This window comes from Balaenoptera borealis (genome assembly GCF_965194805.1).
Source record: "Balaenoptera borealis genome assembly, chromosome: 14".
Classification (NCBI taxonomy): Eukaryota; Metazoa; Chordata; class Mammalia; order Artiodactyla; family Balaenopteridae; genus Balaenoptera; species Balaenoptera borealis.
In genome coordinates, this window is record NC_138875.1 from 69,935,355 (window position 1) to 69,955,751 (window position 20,397).

Here is a 20,397-nt window from a genome sequence, read left to right on the forward strand (position 1 = left end):
GGATGTCCCTGGTGGCGCAGTGGTTAAGAATCCGCCTGCCAATGCAGGGGACACGGGTTTGAGCCCTGGTCCGGGAAGATCCCACATGCCACAGAGCAGCTAAGCCCGTGCGCCACAACTACTGAGCCTGCGTTCTAGAGCCCGTGAGCCACAACTACTGAGCCCACGAGCCACAACTACTGAGCCCACATGCCATGACTACTGAAGCCCGCACGCCTAGAGCCCGTGCTCTGCAACAAGAGAAGCCACTGCAATGAGAAGCCCGTGCACTGCAATGAAAAGTAGCCCCCGCCTGCCGCAACTAGAGAAAGCCCGTGTGCAGCAACGAAGACCAAAGGCAGCCAAAAAAAAAAAAAAAAAGACCCCACAATGAAACAAACAGTACCTTTCTTGGTTGTGGTGAAATATTTTGAGTCCGTCATTTTGGTCCCTTATCTGTGGCCAGACTCTGCAAGACAGAAAAGAGGTGACTTGCCCTTGTGTTCCATTCCCTTTTCATTTCACAAGAGGGGAGAGGGATCCAGTGCATGCCTGGTGAGGGGAGATAGCGTCTCATCTCTTTACTGGGCAAATGAACTGTTAGATAATGGCTGATTAGATTTTGGAGGGTAATTCCGAAGGATCTATCAAATTTTAAAATGTGCATATTCTTTGACCCAGCGATTTTACTTCTAGGAATCTCTCCCACAGAAATATCTGCACACGATAAAAGGGTTTTATATCCTGCAGCACTGTCCATAACAATGTACCACTGGAAATAACTTAAATGTCCATCAATAGGGAATGGCTCAATACTTTGGAAGAGTCCACAGATTAAAAAGCACTGAACAATCATGGTTACAGCAGCCCCTCTGTGGTGCTCACTCTGCCCAGCACTAAGTGCTTCTCACTCATGAACTCATTGAAGCCTCATCACAGCCTCATGGAAGTACTATCACTATCATTGCCTATATAGTCAAAGGAGCTTGGAAAATGCCAAGGTTAAAAAGCTGGAGAGATTTCTTCTCTACCCAACTTTTCCAAGCTTCTCTAAACAGTGATAGGCACTATTCATCTCTAGAGAGGGCTAGAAACTACACACTGCAGACTCTACAGCACTCCCCAAATCTAACTGGCCAGTTTTCTCAAAGCATCTCTCAGGACACCTCCTAGGGTAAAACTCACACTGTGAAGTACTGGTCTAAGGCAACAGGGCAAAGAAAATACCAAGGCCCTCTTGTTCATTCAACAATTTGCTGAGCATTTACTATGTAACTTCAATAGTTCTTCTTGGTCAACAGATGAGAGATAAAAGAAGCTACACAAGAGCCAAGTACCCTGGATGCATGGCAGAGGCTTCAGGGGTTGTTCTAACATTTATTAAGAAGCTATCATTTACTGAACCCCTATTAAAGCTTTACACACTTTATCTCATTTAATTCTACCAATAAAGTAATTGCTTTTACCCCCTTTTTAGATGAGGAAACTAAGGCTCAGGGATGTTAAGTAACTTGCCCAAGGTCACATGGCTTGTAAGTGGCTGGACTGAGAGACAATTTCAGGTCCATCTGAGCTCAGGACCTGTGCTCTAGAGAGGAGGGAATTCTGCTTCCCCATCTGAGAGAAAGGATAGAACCCTGAGAGTGGCTTAAGGATTCAGTCCAAAAAGCCATGAGACTTTCAACTTCCAGTCCTACCTATAGTTTCACATGGTACAGAAAACCACACAACCCAAAGAACAGACATTTGAATGGAGAAAACTCACTCACTTGGTCCCTTCTGTTGCCTCTATAAAAGAGACTCAAACATGTAAGCCATTAATATCTTCTTCCAATTCACTGCTATCGGTGGGGGGAGATTAAGGTTACTCTTGGGATGGATGTGAGGAGTCAAGGAACATCTCAAAAGTCTCTGGAGGGGCTTCCCTAGTGGTGCAGTGGTTAAGAATCCACCTGCCAATGCAGGGGACATGGGTTCAAACCCTGGTCCGGGAAGATCCCACAGTTGCCGCAGAGCAACTAAGCCAGTGCACCACTACTACTGAGCCTGAGCTCTAGAGCCCACGAGCCACAACTAATGAAGCCCGTGCGCCTAGAGCCTGTGCTCCACAACAAGAAAAGCCACCGCAATGAGAAGCCCATGCACTGCAACGAAGAGTAGCCCCTGCTCGCCACAACTAGAGAAAGCCCATACGCAGCAACGAAGACCCAACACAGCCAAAAATAAATAAATAAAATAAATAAATTTATTAAAAAAAAAAAATCTCTGGAAACAATGGCAACACAGCTCCCCTGCAGCCCAACTGTATTTTTCCAGTTTAAGCCTGTATTTATGGCAGGATGGCAATAGGGCTGTTTCCCAACTGAGGTGCCTGCCCATAGGTTTTGTTTCAGTAACCAACAGGGAACCAATAAGTACTGCTTCAGGGCTGCCTTAAAGCCTTTGTGGATCCCATTAGGATAAAGGAATAAAGGCTTCGCTGACAAAAGTATAAAGAAAAAGACACAATTCCACATTCCTTTTGCTTTGTCAGGTTGAAAAGGGATGATGGCACTTTTCTGTGGGAGCTCTGGGAAAGAGCAGAAGAGACCCCTGTGTCTGCTGATGCCAGTGCTGCTGCGGGGCCACTAACTGCCAGTCTCGGCAGCGGGAGTCAGGGCTGCAGACAGATCCCCAAAGGCAAGGACCCAAGTCGGCCTGGTCCACAGCTGCATCCATCCTCCACACAAGCATGGCCAGGGTTGTCAATAGTTGTTGAAAGAAATGAAAAGTTGCCACTGAAAAGCCCAGGGACCCTCAGCCTGCTCTCCGACAGCTGTGAGGTAACTATATAAGCATTTGTTTCCTACCGGAGTTTACATACATTAAAAATAATTTCATTTTGAGCACAGAGAAAGCCATTTTCTCAGAGAAACCTCACCAACCTAGAGGTTCTTTGTGGAGCTGTGAGAATGAGCAGGTAAAGAAGACAATGGCATGTCTGTCACACAATAAAAGGCTGTATGGCTTCAGAAGTCACAGGCCTGAGAGCATAACCAGAGGTATCCAGAATAGGAGAGTACCTTGGGTTTCCCAAGGTTAAATTTAGTTGAAGAGGAATCAATGAAGGCAAGAAGGGCTAAAAATCACAGGCCAAAAGAATCACAGAAAGTAACATACAAACCCCTCCAACGTTAAATCTAGAAGGAAATCAAAGTGAACAAAGCAAAAACTACCTTAGATGTCCAACTTCAGCACTGCCCAGAAATTCTTCCTTCTCTGGTAGAGGAGGGTGTCACGGGCTTTCCCCTCATCTGCAGGCACAACACAACATCCAAGGGCCCTGAATTCCCAGAACACAGCCTGGCAGATCTGTGTTGGATGCAACCACCCAGATGGAGGAAAGGGTGGGAAAATTTCTCTTTGGGGGATTGAAAAAAGCAAGAGACCTTCAGGGTCAGCTAGTGAAGCCACCACAGCTGCTGATGCCCCTACAGCTGGAGCTTTTGATGACACTCTTCCTTTTACAGGTGCTAAGCAACTACTCACAAACGTAAACCACCACACCGTGTGACGGCTGGCGCTGGTGGCCTCTTTCCTCCGCAGTATCTATTTCGCATATCCCTCTGCAGAGGGCCCAGTGGGACTGCTGATGCAGAAATTGTATCCCTCTGAAGTTGTTTCATATACAGGAAATTAAGGTAGAGGAGGAAGGAGAAGATGGGGAGAAATGAAAATGCTTTTGCAAAGCCACCCCAGAGCACCGATTAAAAAACCTCACCTCACCATGAAAGATCACCAGCACCATGTGGATCTACTGAGGGTGGCTATCTCCTCATGTTCTTTCACCGCAGTTGCCTAGGGTATCAGCGCAAGAGAGATTTTTCATTCTCTCTGCAGGAATGGAAAAAACCCTATAGTTCAGTCAGACTTTGAACTCAGACTTGCAGATGCCACAGGAAAGACTGGTGCTTTTCTTGGCCCTGCTCTCAGCCGTCGCTATGCATTGTATCCCTGCTAATGGAGGCCACAGGGGCCAAGACTCTGACCATGTACATGAGCCACAATTGAAAGCAAGCAGCCAATTTAGGCGAGAAAAAGCTTAGGGTTTGGATTCCATCTTTGGAAGTGGCAGAGCGCATTAAAAAAAGCAGTAATTGGAGGGAATTTTTGTTTCAGAAGCTGCTCTGGCCAATGTGATGAGTCACTTCTGCTAAGGATACAGCATTCTATGCTGGGATACCTCTCAGTTTCAGTATTTACAGGCCAAGGAATGCCTGAAGGGGATGGCACTGTCCAAATTCAAAGCGGGGCACACCTGGGACCAGTTTGTCTTTGAGGAGACACTGCCGCTGTCCCCACCTCTGTCCTCCCTCCCCACATCCATTCTCAGTAGATAACTCTGATGCCACAATCCCAGGGCCAGTTCCTGTTAATCTCACTTTTTTCTTGGTTTTAAATCCTATTGACAGGGCTGCTTCCCTTGTCACTAGGTGTAAAGAAATGAACTGAGTAATAAGGCCTGAAACAGAGTAGTTTTCTCTATGTTTTCTAGAACTATAAAGAAGTCCTTGGTGAGAATCACTGACATACTGGCCAGGGACAAAGATGTAATATAATTTAAGAGTGGAAAAATGAGGCCTTAGGAAGAAAAGGAAAGGAAAAAACTCATAAAATAATATTGTCAGTTAAAGACTTTGAATTTTAGCAACTGGAGCTTGGGTTGGGTTTAAGAAAAAGTCCTCAACACTTTTTAAATTTTTGAGTCATCAAAAATCTAAATGTAATTTTATAACCAGGAGATTAAAAATATCTTTCTGTGTTTCAAGCTAATAAAATGAATTTAAACCTATTAAAAAATACATTAAGGGACTTCCCTGGTGGTCCAGTGGTTAAGACTCCGTGCTCCCAGTGCAGGAGGCATGGGTTAGATCCCTGGCTGGGGAGCTAGGATCCCGCAAACCGCACAGCGCCACCAAAAACAAAAAAAAAATTGAGAAAATATTGAGGGACTTCCCAGTGGCGCAGTGGTTAGGAATACGCCTGCCAATGAAGGGGACACAGGTTCGATCCCTGGTCCGGGAGGATCCCACATGCCGCAGACCAACTGAGCCTGTGCACCACAACTACTGAGCCTGCGCTCTAGAGCCTGTGTGCCACAACTACTGAGCCCACATGCCACAACTACTGAGGCCCGTGTGCCTGGAGCCCATGCTCCGCAATGGGAGAGGCCACCGCAGTGAAAGGCCTGCGCACAGCAACGAGGAGTGGCCCCTGCTTGCCGCAACTGGAGAAAGCCCGCGCACAGCAACGAAGACCCAACGCAACCAAGATCAATAAATTAATTAATTTTTTAAAAAAGAAAATACTGAATATATTTCAACTTTTCTCCAAGGTCTCAAACTTGCTAATAATAATTAACTGAAGAATACTGAGCTGAGGCTACAGTTTACTTCAGCTCTACAATTCAACTTCATCTCTTAAAAATGGGGAATTCAGGGACTTCCCTGGTGGCACAGTGGTTAAGAATCCACCTGCCAACGCAGGGGACACGGGTTTGAGCCCTGGTCCAGGAAGATCCCACATGCCGCAGAGCAACTAAGCCCATGCGCCACAACTACTGAGCCTGCACTCTAGAGCCTGCAAGCCACAAATACTGAAGCCCGTGCGCCTAGAGTCCGTGCTCCACAACAAGAGAAGCCACCGCAACGAGAAACCCGCGCACCCAACGAAGAGTAGCCCCCGCCTGCCGCTACTAGAGAAAGCCCGTGCACAGCAACGAAGACCCAAAGCAGCCAAAGATAAATAAAAAAATAAATTAAAAAAAAAATGGGGAATTCACCACTGACAGGGGACAATGTGAGAATGAAAGACACTGACAACTGCAAACATAAACATCGTAAATATGAAATTACAGAATAAACAGAAGAGGCAAAATTAACCTATAGTGACAGAAATCTGATCAGTGGATGCTTCTAGGTGGGAAGGACTGATTTATGTGTGGGTGAAAGAACTCTAGGGGTGACGGAAATGATCTGTATTTTGATGCAGATACTGGCCAAACTGTACACATAAGAGCTGAACATTTCACTTGGTGCAAATTAAACAAACATTAATTTTTTTTTTTTTTAAATAACAAAATAGAACCCAATGCTGGAGAAGAAAAATAGAGCACTGTATAATCCAAAGGAAATAAAGCCTTTCTGAGTATGACATAAAATCAAGAAGTCTTAAAAGATCTATGAATTCAATTATATAATAATCAAGTTTGCCTGCATGGCCAAAACCAATAAAAACCAAACGACGTACAAAACAAAAGAAACACACACACACAAAAAGTTGCATCACATCACAAAAGCTTATTTTCCTTAATACATAAAAAGTGACTACAAAGAGAAGAATGGCGAAGGATGTGACCCATTCATAGAAAATGAAATACAACGGTTTAGGCTTCCTTGTAAGAGAAATGGAAATTAAAATTACAATGAAATACCATCCATCAGCTAGTGGATTGGTAAAGGCCCAGAAGTCTGCTAACACTCCTTGTTGGTGTTGATGTGGGGAAATAGATACCCTCATATGATGCTAGTGAGAGCCTAAATTGCTACAACTTCTATAGTAATTTGGCAACAGCAGCTACCCAAATTGCAAAGGTACTTACCCACTGACCTAGCAATTCTGCTTCCAGGAGTTTCTTCTATATGTATAAAACTATGTAGATACAGTTACTCATGTGGCATCCTTTATAATAGCAAAACATTGTAAACACCTTAAATGTCCTCCCACAGAGGACTGACTGGTTTAAAAAATTACGGCACTACATACAGACATGGGGAATACTGTGCAATCATGAAAAAGAATGAGGCAGTTCTACATGTACTTGTATGCAACACTCTGTAAGCTATTAAGTGATAAAAAGCAAGATGAAAAACTATATGTAGTATACTACCATTTCTATTAAAAATTAAAATATTAATAAAACATAAATACCAAGTGTTTGCAAATGCATGGACTATCCTTGAAAGGGTAAATAAGAAAAGTGGACAGTGGTTTCCTCAAGAAAGGAAGCTGGATTACCAATGGTTGGGGTAAGAGACTTCATCATTTACCTTTGTCTATCTTGGGAATTTTATATCCTATGCATGTATCATCTCTTTTAAACATAATGCAGTTTAGAAAACAATGGTGCATCTAATTCAAAACACTATCCCCACCCCCGGGCTCCTCCTTCAGTCTCTGCTCAAACACCATTGCCCCAGAGGAACCCTCTCCAGACCCAGAGGGGCAGAAGCCTCCTCGACATTTGAGTCAATCATACTGTGGACTTCTCCATAGCCCTCCTCACAACTCTAATTTAGGATCTTTCCTGTTTAATGCTGTCAACCCAGTGACTGGCACAATGTCTGACATATTCCACAAGTTCACCAAATGTTTGCTGGCAAAATGAAAGGACAGGTTCCCAGAGAAGCTAGAAAACCAAGGGCCCATAACAGATCAAAACAATAGGACTCCCTGATGAGTGCCAGACAGCGACAACTGGGCAAACCGGGAACATGAGGCTTTGCAGCTAACTTTCCACAAACATGGCACGGCTGATCCAATGCCAAGATGGCTGCCAGGAATTCTAGCTTTGCTACCAACAGCTGTGTGACCCTGGGCAAATACCCCCCATCTCTGGGCCTTCCTTTCTCCAATTGTCAAACAAGAGAATTCAACCAGATCAATGGCTTTTCAAGCCCCACCCGTCACCCCGTTGTTAAATTGTTTAAAATAAAAGTGGAACTGCTCTGATTGAAGTAAGGGTAAGGGCCCAGAGCCTGACTCATTTCACTATGCCCACTTTTCCCCCTCCTCACCGGGGGCCCTTCAGACACCCCATAGTTCCATAGAACAAAGTTTGAAAACAAAGTTTAAAGGACAATATCCCTCCTGCATCTCATGTTCTATGATTCCTTGCTAGAGGTGGAATCCACTTCCTCACCAGAGTGTTCTTCCTGGGTATCAAACAAGAGAAAATGGAGCATGATCATTCACAGAGCATGACAGAAAACGTTTCCAAGGGGACAAAAAAGAAAACAAATTCAGAATGCAGCCAGGGCCAACAAACCTCATTAGGTCTTCAGTAGAAGGGAAAACAGTAACAAGCCAAGCAATTCCCCAAATGGCCAGACAATGGCCAGGGAGAGGACTTTTCTAGTCTCAGGGCAGTGGTTCATGTCAGAGCAGCCCATACTCTGCAGTCGGACGAGAAGCATGAAGTTGGCAGCACCAGCAGAGTGGACCACACGCCATCGGCATCCAGTGATGGAACCAGGGAGACTATAGGTGTAGTGAGACCAGCCAGAGAAGTTGAGGAAATGAAACGGGGAGAGAGACATCTGACAAGGTCTGATCCAGCTCCCAAGACCCATCTCTGAATTCAAGGATATCCGGGCAGGGAAAACTGATCCTTAAAAGTCTGTGTTGAAAAAAAAAAAAAAAAAAAAAAAAGTCTGTGTTGGTGGCTTCCAACTTCAGTGCTGAAATTCACTGTTAAACCCTTGCCTGATGAATAGCTTTCAGAAACCTGCTCAAGGACAGTCAAGACTAAGCTAGGGGGACTTCCCTGGTGGCGCAGTGGTTAAGAATCCACCTGCAATGCAGGGGACATGGGTTCGAGCCCTGGTCCAGGAAGATCCCACATGCTGTGGAGCAACTAAGCCTGTGGGCCACAACTACTGAGCCTGCGCTCTAGAGCCCGCGAGCCACAACTACTGAGCCCGTGTGCCACAACTACTGAAGCCCATGTGCCTAGAGTCTGTGCTCCGCAACAAGAGAAGCCCTCAATGAGAAGCCTGCGCACCACAATGAAGAGAAGCTCCCACTCGCCGCAACTAGAGAAAGCCCGCGCGCAGCAATGAAGACCCAACACAGAGAAAAATAAAATAAATAAATAGAAAAAAAAAAGGAAAAGGTCCTCACAAGTAAGTACTAAAGTTCACATTACAGACAGGTAAACAGGTAAGGCCACCTTGAAGACTAAAAGGTGAGTCAGCAGTAGAGAAACCAGATTTCAGACTTCCTCTCTGAGACAATGTGGTCACCAAACTCAGATAGGCTCTTTCAAGCCAGTTCAATCACTACGAGAAAATAAGCTGTATTCTTCTTTGGGCTTGGCACAAGATTTGAAACAAAGGTGGCAGTGGAAGTGGTAATGACAGATGGATATGCGCCATGGGCCAGAAACTACGTAAAGAGCTTTACAGTAATCTGTGAAGAAGGTATTGATAATATCCCAAGTTTATATATAAGGAAACCGAAGCCCAGAGAGGTCAAGGCATTTGTCTGGAGTCACACAGCTAGAAAATGGTAGCGCCAACACACTCTACTCTTGCCCCATAATGAGGTCACACATGTCCCACTGTGTCCAGTGAGGCAGCTCCTCCTCTCTGAGGAAACCCTGGCAGAAACACACACTCTAGGCTAAATGGTATGTGAAGTATGTTGCCACACATCCCTGCCGAGTCCCTCGAAGGTTGAATTACAGGTTATTTTAGGGCCAGCCCATCCAGTTTGGACAGGAGGAACGTCAAGTTTGGTAATGTGCCTAGCGAAAGCCTGTCTGGATGAGATCACCCAGTTATGGGTCTCCTGGGATTTGGAGGAAAACTGATTAATCAAAGTCAATCTTCTGAAACCCACTAGCAATTAAAGCCTCAAAATGAAAAGGAACTAAAGGCAAGCAAATAGTACATGCAAATGTTCTTCTATCAGCACTGAGTCTCTAGGACTGAATTCTAGCATCAAGGGCCAGTTCTCGACTAATCTACAAGCAGTAATGCGTGGAAAGATCTGCTGCCAAGGAAAAGTTCCTTAAAAACGAAATACTAGGGACTTCCCTGGTGGCGCATTGGTTAAGAATCTGCCTGCCAATGCAAGGGACACAGGTTCACGCCCTGGTCTGGGAAGATCCCACGTGCCGCGGAGCAACTAAGCCCGTGCGCCACAACAATTGAGACTGCGCTCTGGAGCCTGCGAGCCATAACTACTGAAGCCCGCACCCCTAGAGCCCTGCTCTGCAACAAGAGAAGCCACTGCAATAAAAAGCCTGCGCACCGCAATGAAGAGTAGTCCCTGCTCGCCACAACTAGAGAAAGCCTGGGCACAATGAAGACCCAACACAGCCATAAATAAATAAATAAATAAATAAATGAAATAATAGGGGCTTCTTCTGAACAATCCTTAAATCAATGAAGATGAGGAAACAGAGGCCAAAGACTACAGAACTAGGCTCCTGAGACCTCAGTTTTCCCACCTATACATTGGGAACACTTTCTGAAAATCTGTCACATTTTGGATATAGCATGTTTAACAGTGTGGAGCACCGTCGGCTCCAAGCCTGCAACTGCACCCCACACAGGAGCTCACACACAGCAGACAAAGAACAATCTTTTCCTGATGGCTCCTACAGATTCAGAGGGCAGGTGAAGGACTTCAGGGGAACAGCAGAGTAATCATGCCCTCCAAATGACTGCCACCAAAGCTCTGAGGAAGAGACTCTGAGATGGGTGGAGCATCAGAGGAAGCCCTCTTGGATTAAAAGGGGCTTGGCTGGACATGAAAAGATGTGTCGGATTTGGAAAGGGTGGGGCGAAGGTGACATGGAGAAGACCCACAAGATGTCAGCATTAACAGGGAATGAATTGAGAATAACTAAACCAACACAAACACTGGCTGGGGCACAGGTTCTGTGCTAAGTAATTTAGAGCCCCTGTGTCATTTAATTCTCCAGTAACCTATTTAAAAATGAGGAGTTAGAGATGCTGAGAGAGGAGTGACATATCCAAGGCCAAAACAAGCACACATATTTAGGAGTCTGTGAGACCCCCTGCTTGGCTGAAGGCAAGATCATGGCAGGGAAAGGAGCAGATGAGGTTAGTCAGGGAAGGATGGGATTCAAAGACAGTCTTGGATTCCAGGGTGAGTTGGACCCTGCCAGCAGAAGATGCAGTGATCTTATCAAATGACAAGTCTCATGCTAACAAGCATTTGATGCTACTGATCACTCCATCCTCCCTGAAACATTTTCTTCCCTTGGATTCCAGGATGCCATGCTCTCTACTTTCCCTTCTACCCCACTGTCTAGTCTCCTTTGTTCCTCCTCCTCTCCCTCTCCTTCAACACCTGGAGTGCCCCAGGGCTCAGGCCTGGTTCCTCTGCCCTTTCCCAGAGGCCCTCTTCCCTCCTCCAGCTGCTTGCTTCATCCAGTGTCATGCCTTTAAGCACCATCTATGCGCTGACAACTCACAACTTTACATCCCCAGGCCCAACCTCTCCTCTGAACTCCCAGCTCATATATTCAAACTGCCTGATATCACTGGAATGTCTATATGGCTAACAGGCAGCTCAAACTTAAAATGATAAAAACTACCACTTGCTTCCTCCTATCCCCCAACTGACTCATCCTGCAGTCTTCATTATCCAGTTATTACCAAAACCATCTTTGACAGGTTCTCAGGCCCAAAACCTCAGTTACCCTTGATAATACACTCTCTCTCATATCACACATCTAATCCATCAGCAATTCCTGTCGGGCCTACCTTCAAAATGAATTCAGAGTCCATGAAGGGGCTTCTCACCAGCTCTATCACTACCACCTGGGCCCAGGCCATCATCCCCTCCCACTGAGATTGCTACCAAAGCTGCTTCCACACTGCACCTGACAACCCATCCTGGCAACAGCCAGAATGGTCCTATGACAGTCTAAATCAGACAATGGCATCCCTTTGCTCAAAATCCCCCAATGGTTCCCTGTCTCACTCAGAGTAAAAGCCAAAGTCCCTACCATGGCCTCATGGCCCACAAAGCCCTGGATGAGATGCATACCCCCTTCTGTCTCTCACACACACACCCTCCCTGTCATTATCTCTTTCAAACTTCTTCCACTGTTCTCCCCATCACTCCCTCAGTTCCAGCCATATGGGTCTCTTTGCTGATCCTGGAACACAACAGGCATGTTTCAACCCCAGGGCCTTTGAACATGCTGTTCACTTTGCCAAGGAGGCTCTTTCTCTAGACAGTCTCATGGCTCAGCTCCTCACCTTTTTTTCCCCCCTCCAGTTTTATTGAGATATAATTGACATACAGCACTGTATAAGTTTAAGGTGTACAGCATAATGATTTGACTTTCATACATCATGAAATTATCACAATAAGTTTAGTGAACATCCATCATCTCATATAAATACAAAATAAAACAGAAAAAAAAATTTTTTTCCTTGTGATGAGAAATCTAACAGTTTACTCTCGACAACTTTCATACACAACATACAGCAGTGTTAATTATATTTATCATGTTGTGCATTACATTCCTAATACTTATGTATCTTTTAACTGGGAGTTTGTACCTTTTGACTGCCTTCATTCAATTCCCCTTCCCCCAACCCCCACCTCTGGTAACCACAAATCTTATCTCTTTCTCTATAAGTTTGTTTGTTTTTTCAAGTATAATTGACCTACAACACTATGTTAGTTCCTTTTACACAACATAGTGATTCGATATTTATACACATTTCCAAGTGATCACCATGATAAGTCTAGTTATATGTCACCATACAGATATTACATAGTTATGGACTATATTCTCCACGCTGTACATTTCATACCTGTGACTCATTTATTTTGTAACTGGAAGTTTGTACCTCTTAATCTCCCGCACCTGTTTCTTCCCCCCGCCCCCCCCCGCCACCCCAGTCCCTCACCTCTTTTTTTTTTTTTTTAATATCTTTATTGGAGTATAATTGCTTTACAATGGTGTGTTAGTTTCTGCTTTATAACAAAGTGAACCAGCTACACATATACATATATCCCCATATCTCCTCCCTCTTGCGTCTCCCTCCCACCCTCCTTATCCCACCCTCCTTATCCCACCCCTCTAGGTGGTCACAAAGCACCGAGCTGATCTCCCTGTGCTATGCAGTTGCTTCCCACTAGCTATCTATTTTACATTTGGTAGTGTATGTATCCCTCACCTCTTTCATGGCTTGGCTCAAATGTCACCTTCTCACTGAGGTCTTCTCCGACCACTTTATTTAAAATTGTACACGCCCCCAACAAATCCCCCACACTTCCTATCCTTCTTTCCTCTTTTTGTTTTTTCCTCTAAGTACTTATCACCAACATAGGATAAAACACTTATCTATTTTTTTCCCCTCCATAATGAAATTCCATAAGGACAAGGATTTTGTTCATTTTGTTCCCTACCATATTCCTAGCTCCTAGACTGGTACCTGGCAAGTAGTAGGTGCTCAGTAAATATTCAAATGACTGGTGCTCAATCCTCCTCTTGGGGAAATTTCATGTTTTGTAAACCAACCTCAGCTAGAGAGCAGCTTCCCAATGTTGATTTCATGGGGTCTGCCAGGGTCAGAGCTACATCTGTTCTGGTTGTCAAGCTGTTTTGAAATTGAGAATGCCAAACACCCTAGCCCATTTTACAGACAGTAAATGGAAGGTAAGTAAATAAATGATAAGAGAGAGAAGAAACGGCAAAGGGTAGAAGGTCAGGTGGCAACATCTCCAATGGGAGAAATGTTCAGGCCACTTCCTTCAGATCACCATCAGATCACTATCCCTGGCCCTGGGCATCAGCTCAGAGTGATCAGAGCTGCAGGAAGTGGGGAAACAAATTGCTGGGGGAGGTGTGCAGAGGGGGCTCTGACACAGGCTATGATGTGAGCTCAGCTAGGCCCTTCCTTCCGCCTATAACCCTCCAGGCCCACAGGCCTTCTGTGCTCCTCTAGTTGCCAAGCTCTTCACTGCCTTCATACTTGCTGATCCTTCTGCCTGGATTATCTCTCCAGCTTCTAGACTTATCCTTCAAATCTCAGCTTAGGTGACATCACTTCAAAGATACCATCCTTGCACGCACTAAGTAGGTATTTTTCTGTCCTCATAGCCCAGTACTCCTATTCACATATTTACTGAGACATAAATAGGTCTATATGCTGGGGATGAAGCAGTGAATTAAACAGACAAAAACCTTTCCCTTCATAGAGCTTACATCCTAACGGCAGACAGTGACTATAAGCAAGATAAATAAGTAACATATATAGTATCTCAGACAGTGATAAATGCTATGGAGAAAAAGAAAGCAGGGAAGAAGGATAGGGAGTGTGGGGGAGGACGAGTGGGAGGTTGAAATTTAACCAGGGTGGCCACAAAAGGCCTCCTTGAGAGGTGACACTGCCTGGGGAAGAGCCTTCCAGGCACAAAAAATAGTGCAAAGGTGGGAGTATGCCTGGCCTGTTTGAGGAACAGCAGGGAGGCGATGTGGCTTGAACAGAGTGAGCTGTGAGGGGGGCAGTGGGTTATGAGGTCAGAGAATGGAGGTGGCCTTACAGGTCAAGGTAAGGACTCTGGCTTTTACTCTGAATGAGCTGAGAGCCACTGGAGGGTTTTAAGCAAGAATCCTGAGATCTGGCTTACATTTTAACAGGGGTGAGCTGCTCTGCCTCATTTCCCTCATGATTTATCTGTTTTTCTAATTATTACATTTGTTTTCTATTTCTTCTTTGTCTCTCTCCCCCACTAGAATGTGGTAAGCAATCCAAGGGCAGAAACTGTCTGGCTTGTTTACCTGTCACCACATTTAGCCCAGTGCCAGGCACACAGCAGGGCTCAATAAATACTGAATGAATGAAGGAAGGAACGAATGAATAAATGAATGTTGGGCATACGAAGGCTCTGTCCTCAGTGTCTCAACATCCAGCCACCCAGCCCTTAGAGATCAGAGAGTGAAAACCACAGAACAGACCCAATAGCTTGCTATAATGAAATTTTGTCATTCTACTCTAAATATGCTTAGGACCCTAAAAGCAATTAGGGTGTGATAAAAAGTATGTCACCCAAGGCTAGTCCTCTATAGAGCTCAGCTGTAACGAATGTCTTCAGTGCTGAAAACCAACACTGAAGGGCTGGTTTTAAAACTTTTTTTTTTTTTTAAACTTCTGGCCATGCCACACAGCTTGTGGGATCTTATTTCCCATACCAGGGATTGAACCCGCACCCCCTGCAGTGGAAGCGTGGAGTCTTAACCACTGGACCGCCACTGAAGTCCCAGTTTTAAAGCTTTTGAGAGCTGACTTCCAAACCTACCATCTTGCAGCTCAAGTCCACAGAGGAGACGAGGGATCAGTGACTAAGGCATCCTGGCTGATGATGACCTCTGGGCATTCTGTAGTCAACCAACCATACTGTTACCTTAACTAGAGAAGGCCTCCCAACTTCAGGGAGACCCTCTTAACAAAGGTCAGAGGTCAAGCCCAAGGCCAAAGACCCAAAAAGCATGAGGCTTGGGAGGCTAGAACCATAGCCAAGCCCTTCCTCAGCTCCATTAAATAACAGGAGACAATTCAAGAACAAGGGATTGGGAAAGGAAAGGTGGCCACAGAGGGTACAACCTGGGCTCTCAAGGGGTCTACACAACCTAACAGGCACAACCATACCACAACTGCAAAATGAGAATTATAATGTCACATACTTGAGGGGTTTTTGAGGCTAAAACAAGTGAATACATACAAAGCCCTCAGCAGTACCCAGTCCACCAAGTGCTTGATAAATGTTAGCCACTTTTACTACTACACAGGGAGAGCCGTTACCACCAGCACCTCCTGCTGCTCCCCAACCCCCAGGTCTCTGGAGGCCCTGAAGCACTCTGATGGCTGGCTGGGTGATAGCAGTAGTTCCAAAGTAGTTATTCCCACCATTGGGCAGATTTCTCCCTACTCCCCTGGGGTGACATGAGGATGGACAGGAGATCATCTGGGAAGTGCTCTGAATTCCTTAGGAGTCACGGAATCCTAAAAATTCAATGTGATATTCATTCATTCATTCACCAAACATTTACTGAGCACCTACTAAGTGCCAGATATTTCACTAGGTGCTGGAGACACAGTTAAAACAAGTCCTCTCCAGGGATTACGAGCTGTTTACTTAGAATACAGCTGAGTACGCAGACAATGACAACCCACTGTGATCAATGCCACAGGACATCCAGTTCAGGCCTGCAAGGTGGGGGAGATGATCAGATGGGAAGCACCAAGTAGTGGTCTAGCAAAGAAGCGGGTGTGTGTGACAGGAACTGGTGCCCAGGAGGTGGGAACAGCACAAAGCAAAGACACAGAGGTAAACAACTGGGGCTGGCAGAAGTGGCAAGCAGTTGAGTTTGACTGGAACTTGGGGAGAGGCTGGAAGTGAGGAGTAGGAGAGATGAGGCAGGAGAACCCGGCAGAGGTCAGAGCTCAAAAGGCTTTGGCGGCCACGCTAAGGAATGTGAGTTTCAGCCTGAGAGCAATGAGAATCCACTGATGGATATTCAAGCAGAATTTTTTTTAAAGGATTCTCACTTGCCCAAGTAATATTCTCTCTCTGGAGTTATTTGTTCCTCTCTGTGTGAAGCGAAGAAGAACACAAAAACCATTCCTGGGCTCTGATAATTTATCAGTGACCTATTTTAGGCAAAAAGACCTGTTCAGAAAAAGAAATACCTACAAGCAACAGATGCCCCTTTAGCTTTCAGAAATACACCAAAGCGCAAAACTCATAACCAAGCAATGCTTGCTCACCATCAGCACACCAGGCTTTGGTGCCAGGCGTGGGGGTTTTCAGGAAGTGAGCAGTCAAGACATGCAACAGTTTCAGAGGATGACTAGAAAAAGATGAAAGTCCACGCCCAGAGCCAGCAGGACCAACAGACTGAATTTCTTCTGAAACACTTTTAGGAAGTGAAACAAGAAGGATGGGAGAAGTCCTGTGTACATAAAGGTCTCTGTCTGCAGATGGAAGTAACACCCCCAAAACCAGGCCCCCAGTGGGCACAACTGCCTAGGGTCAAGGCACCCACCACCACAACAGGCTCTGACAAATGTCCTTGTCCAGCCCCCACATATGCCAGTGTTCGGTGGGGGGGCAAGGGGAAGGTATTATTTGAGAGCTGAGGTAAAGAAGGCTCCAGGTCACACTACCAAGAAGCTGCTGAGCTGGGACTGGAACCCAGGGTTGACTGATGGGGAGTCGAGGAGTGCTTTTTCCATCACACCTCTGAGCTATTCACGTCGCTCAAGTGAAGCCTCTGCTCAAACCACACTCAACAGATAATCTCTACACAACCTCTGAGGGATCTGAGTCTTTGAAAACTAGTGAAGCCACTCTTCATGAAGCTGCTCTAAGAGGTCGAAGGAGCCTGGTGGGCTCAACTCAGGACAGGGAGCCAGATGCTCTGAGCTCTGCTCATGTTCCTATCATCTGTGACAAGTCACTTCATCTCAAATCCTCCCTTGGAAGGATGGGGATAAGGTGACAATATTAAGTTTCCGTGAATTCAATGGAACTAGGAGAACAGATCGTAGAGTTTAAAAACAGGCACTACAGTAATATTTATATCACAGCTTTCTTCAGAAGCATGTGGAAACCCTCAAGCGTTTGTTAAGGCTTATAATACCTAGGAGTGGGTAGGAAATCAGCGGGTCTGTGCTGCTATCAGGGAAACTGAGGCAGAACTGGAGCAAGTGAATGTCTCTGCAAAGGAATAAGGCTCAGACTCACAAAGCCTCATCCTCTGGCCATGAAACCACCTTACCAGCTCCTGGACAAGATATGGCTCCCCAGTCAAGAAGCCATGGGACCTGTACTTTTCTCAGAGACACAGACCCTTCCCTTGGGAATGTTCTTCAAGAACCTAGGGCCAAAAGATCCCCTAGCGGTCATGTGGTTCCTCTCTTCACTCCAAAAAGAATGCAGCTCAACCACTCTCAAGAGAGGTTCTGGATATCGTTTTTTTCTTTTTTTTTTAAATTAATTTCTTTAGTTAGTTTTTTGGCTGTGTTGGGTCTTCATTGCTGCGCGCAGGCTTTCTCTAGTTGCAGCAAGTGCGAGCTACTCTTCGTTGCGGTGCGCGGGCTTCTCATCGTCATGGCTTCTCTTGTTGTGGAACACAGGCTCTAGGCGTGTGGGCTTCAGTAGTTGTGGTGTGTGGGCTCAGAAGTTGTGGCTCACAGGCTCTAGAGCGCAGGCTAAGTAGTTGTGGCACATGGGCTTAGTTACTCTGCGGCATGTGGGATCTTCCCAGACCAGGGTTCGAACCCACGTCCCCTGCATTGGCAGGCGGATTCCCAACCACTGCGCCACCAGGGAAGTCCTGGATATTCTTAAATTCGTTTCATGGCCAGCCTGTTTTATGTCTCACAGTTCTCAATAGTCAGGAAAAACTTCCTCTCTTGCCCTGAAAGGTAATCAGTTATAGCAATAACCTGCAGGACTGTTTCATCCTGAAGAAAGTGAATCAAATACTCCTTATGAAGGTCAGACGAGAAGCAAGAAGGCTACATCTTTATATAGGTGCAAATTTAATGGCAGCTAAAGATATTAAATAGCCCCTACACCCCAACCTTGCTCCAGCCTCTCCTTTGTCTCTGCACTTACAGGTCCTTGAGAGCCTGGGGGGGAACCCTGGCTCTTGTCTATACTACCTGATTGACCTTACAGGTGTGATTTAACCTCTCTGTGCCTCAGTTTCCTCGTGGATAAAATGGGGATAACAACAGTAGCTACCTCACAAAGGTTGCTGGGAAGCTTAAATGCGGCATTATAAGTAAAGTGCCTAGCACAGGGTTTGGTACACAGTAGGAGCTCAGTAACCAGTAGCTAGCATTTCCATCAGTACTTTTGGCATTATTACAGGTGTCCCCAGTTAACTTGTCCGTGAGGCGCCTACGGACAGACCAAGCCCAACCCCACCCCAGAGGAGGCGGCGCCGGGCCATTTCTTAGCTTTTCTTTTTTTTCTTTTTGAACCTTGGCAAAGAGATAAGGCCCTGAACGACGAGGAGGCCTCAGGATAGCCACGGGGGTGAGTATGCAGGGGGAACCAGTACCCGAAGAGAAGTTTCCTGTCTGGCCAGGCGCAGGCTCCCTCAGGCCTAAATCTAGGAGTCTCTCCGGGAGGGCGCCCGGGGAGGGACTGCGGAGTTGGGGTGTCTGGGGTGCAGGCCGGCGGCCAAGGGGGCGCGAATGAATGAACCCGCAGCCCTTCTGCCTCGTCCTGACCTGGGAAGCCACTCTAGCCCCTCCAGCTCCCTGTCCTCTCCGTGACCTTTGACCCCAGAAACCCCTCACCTCAGACCCCTGACTCCCCGCCCCACCACTTCTCCGGCCTCGCCGGGCTTCCCGTTTCCTCACCCACAGTTCCGAACGGCTCCCGGCGCCACGGCGCTGCTCGACGCGGCAGTAAAATGTCTGCGGCCTTGTCCTCCCGCTCTCCCGGCGCGTCCGTGCCGCCGGCCGCTCCGAGCCCCGCGGCTGTCACCTGCCAGGCGGAAGTGAGCTGCCCGCGCGCGGGCACTTCCGGTGGACGCACGGGCTGGGGGCGGGGTCAAGGGTGCACTGGCTGGGGCGGGGTTTGGTGCCCGCGGGGTGGGGCCAGAAGGGGCGGGGCCTACCGGAATTAACTCCGCCCCCGACACGTCCTTCTGTGCCGATGTCTTCTGTAGAGCGCGGAGAAAAACTAGGCCAGGTAACCGTTAAGCAATTTAACGTGATGGAGATGGAAAAGTTCGTAGAGACTTTGAGGTCAGTTTCCCTTCTGTGTTACAGACGGGAAAACTGAGGTTCTGAAAGGGGCAGGTGTTGCTCAAGAGCACTTACCTTGTGAAGGGAAGAGTTAAACTAGAGCTGTAAGTCTAGTCTAGCGCTTGCAGCCCTTCAGTGCAGCCCTTAGGGGAATTCCGCGTTTTAGGGGAAAACCTCAGACCCTCCAAGGAGAACTTCATAATGTCCCATTTCCCCTTTTGCTGGGTCGGCCAGGACCTCAATTGCTATAGCTATCTCGCTCCCAACTCTGGTACTATTAACTTTCTACTCCTCCTAGATAATTTCTGATCATTCTCTTTAAAATATTTAAAATAATAATTTGCATTGTAGAGAAATGGAAATATACTAGTAAGCAAAAGGAGATAAAAAATCATCTGCAATCCCACCGACCTAAGGCAATCATTTTTAACGTTTTGGTGAATACCCTTCCAGACTTGACATATCATGCGGTATTTTTAACTCACCAAGATATTGGTAAAGCTTTCCCAAAACAATAAATACATTTCTATTTGGTGCCTTCCAATGCCTGCATGGAATTCTACAGCATGGATGGCATCACTGTTCTAAAAAACAATCCCCGACAGCTGAACACTCAGGTTGTCACCAATCTTTTAATATTATAAAATGTATTGATAAGTAAGCATGCACAGCCAAGTCTGTATGTCCCATCTAATCCAGATATTACTGTTTTAATATAGTTTTATATGTTTAATCAGCCTCAACTACTTTTTTAAAAAATTTATTTATTTTATTTATTTATTTTTGGCTGCGTTGGGTCTTCACTGCTGCGCACGGGCGTTCTCTAGTTGAGGCG

General features: G+C 46.1%; 1 protein-coding gene across 3 annotated transcripts in view; it reads right to left on the reverse strand.

The window, feature by feature from the left end:
• Window positions 1-19,323, reverse strand: part of AP1B1 (adaptor related protein complex 1 subunit beta 1) — a 51,769-nt gene extending 32,446 nt beyond the window's left edge. For 2 of the 3 annotated variants that reach the window (XM_082354711.1, XM_082354710.1), the window contains exons 1-2: window positions 19,173-19,323; window positions 386-448 (exon numbers count right to left, since the gene is read on the reverse strand). In XM_082354711.1, coding sequence (XP_082210837.1) covers window positions 386-422 — 37 coding nt within the window. In that variant the 5' untranslated portion in view covers window positions 423-448; window positions 19,173-19,323. The remainder of the gene's footprint in view (window positions 1-385; window positions 449-19,172) is intronic. The other variant, XM_082354712.1, reaches the window with a different exon arrangement.
• Between the last annotated feature and the right edge of the window lie 1,074 nt (window positions 19,324-20,397).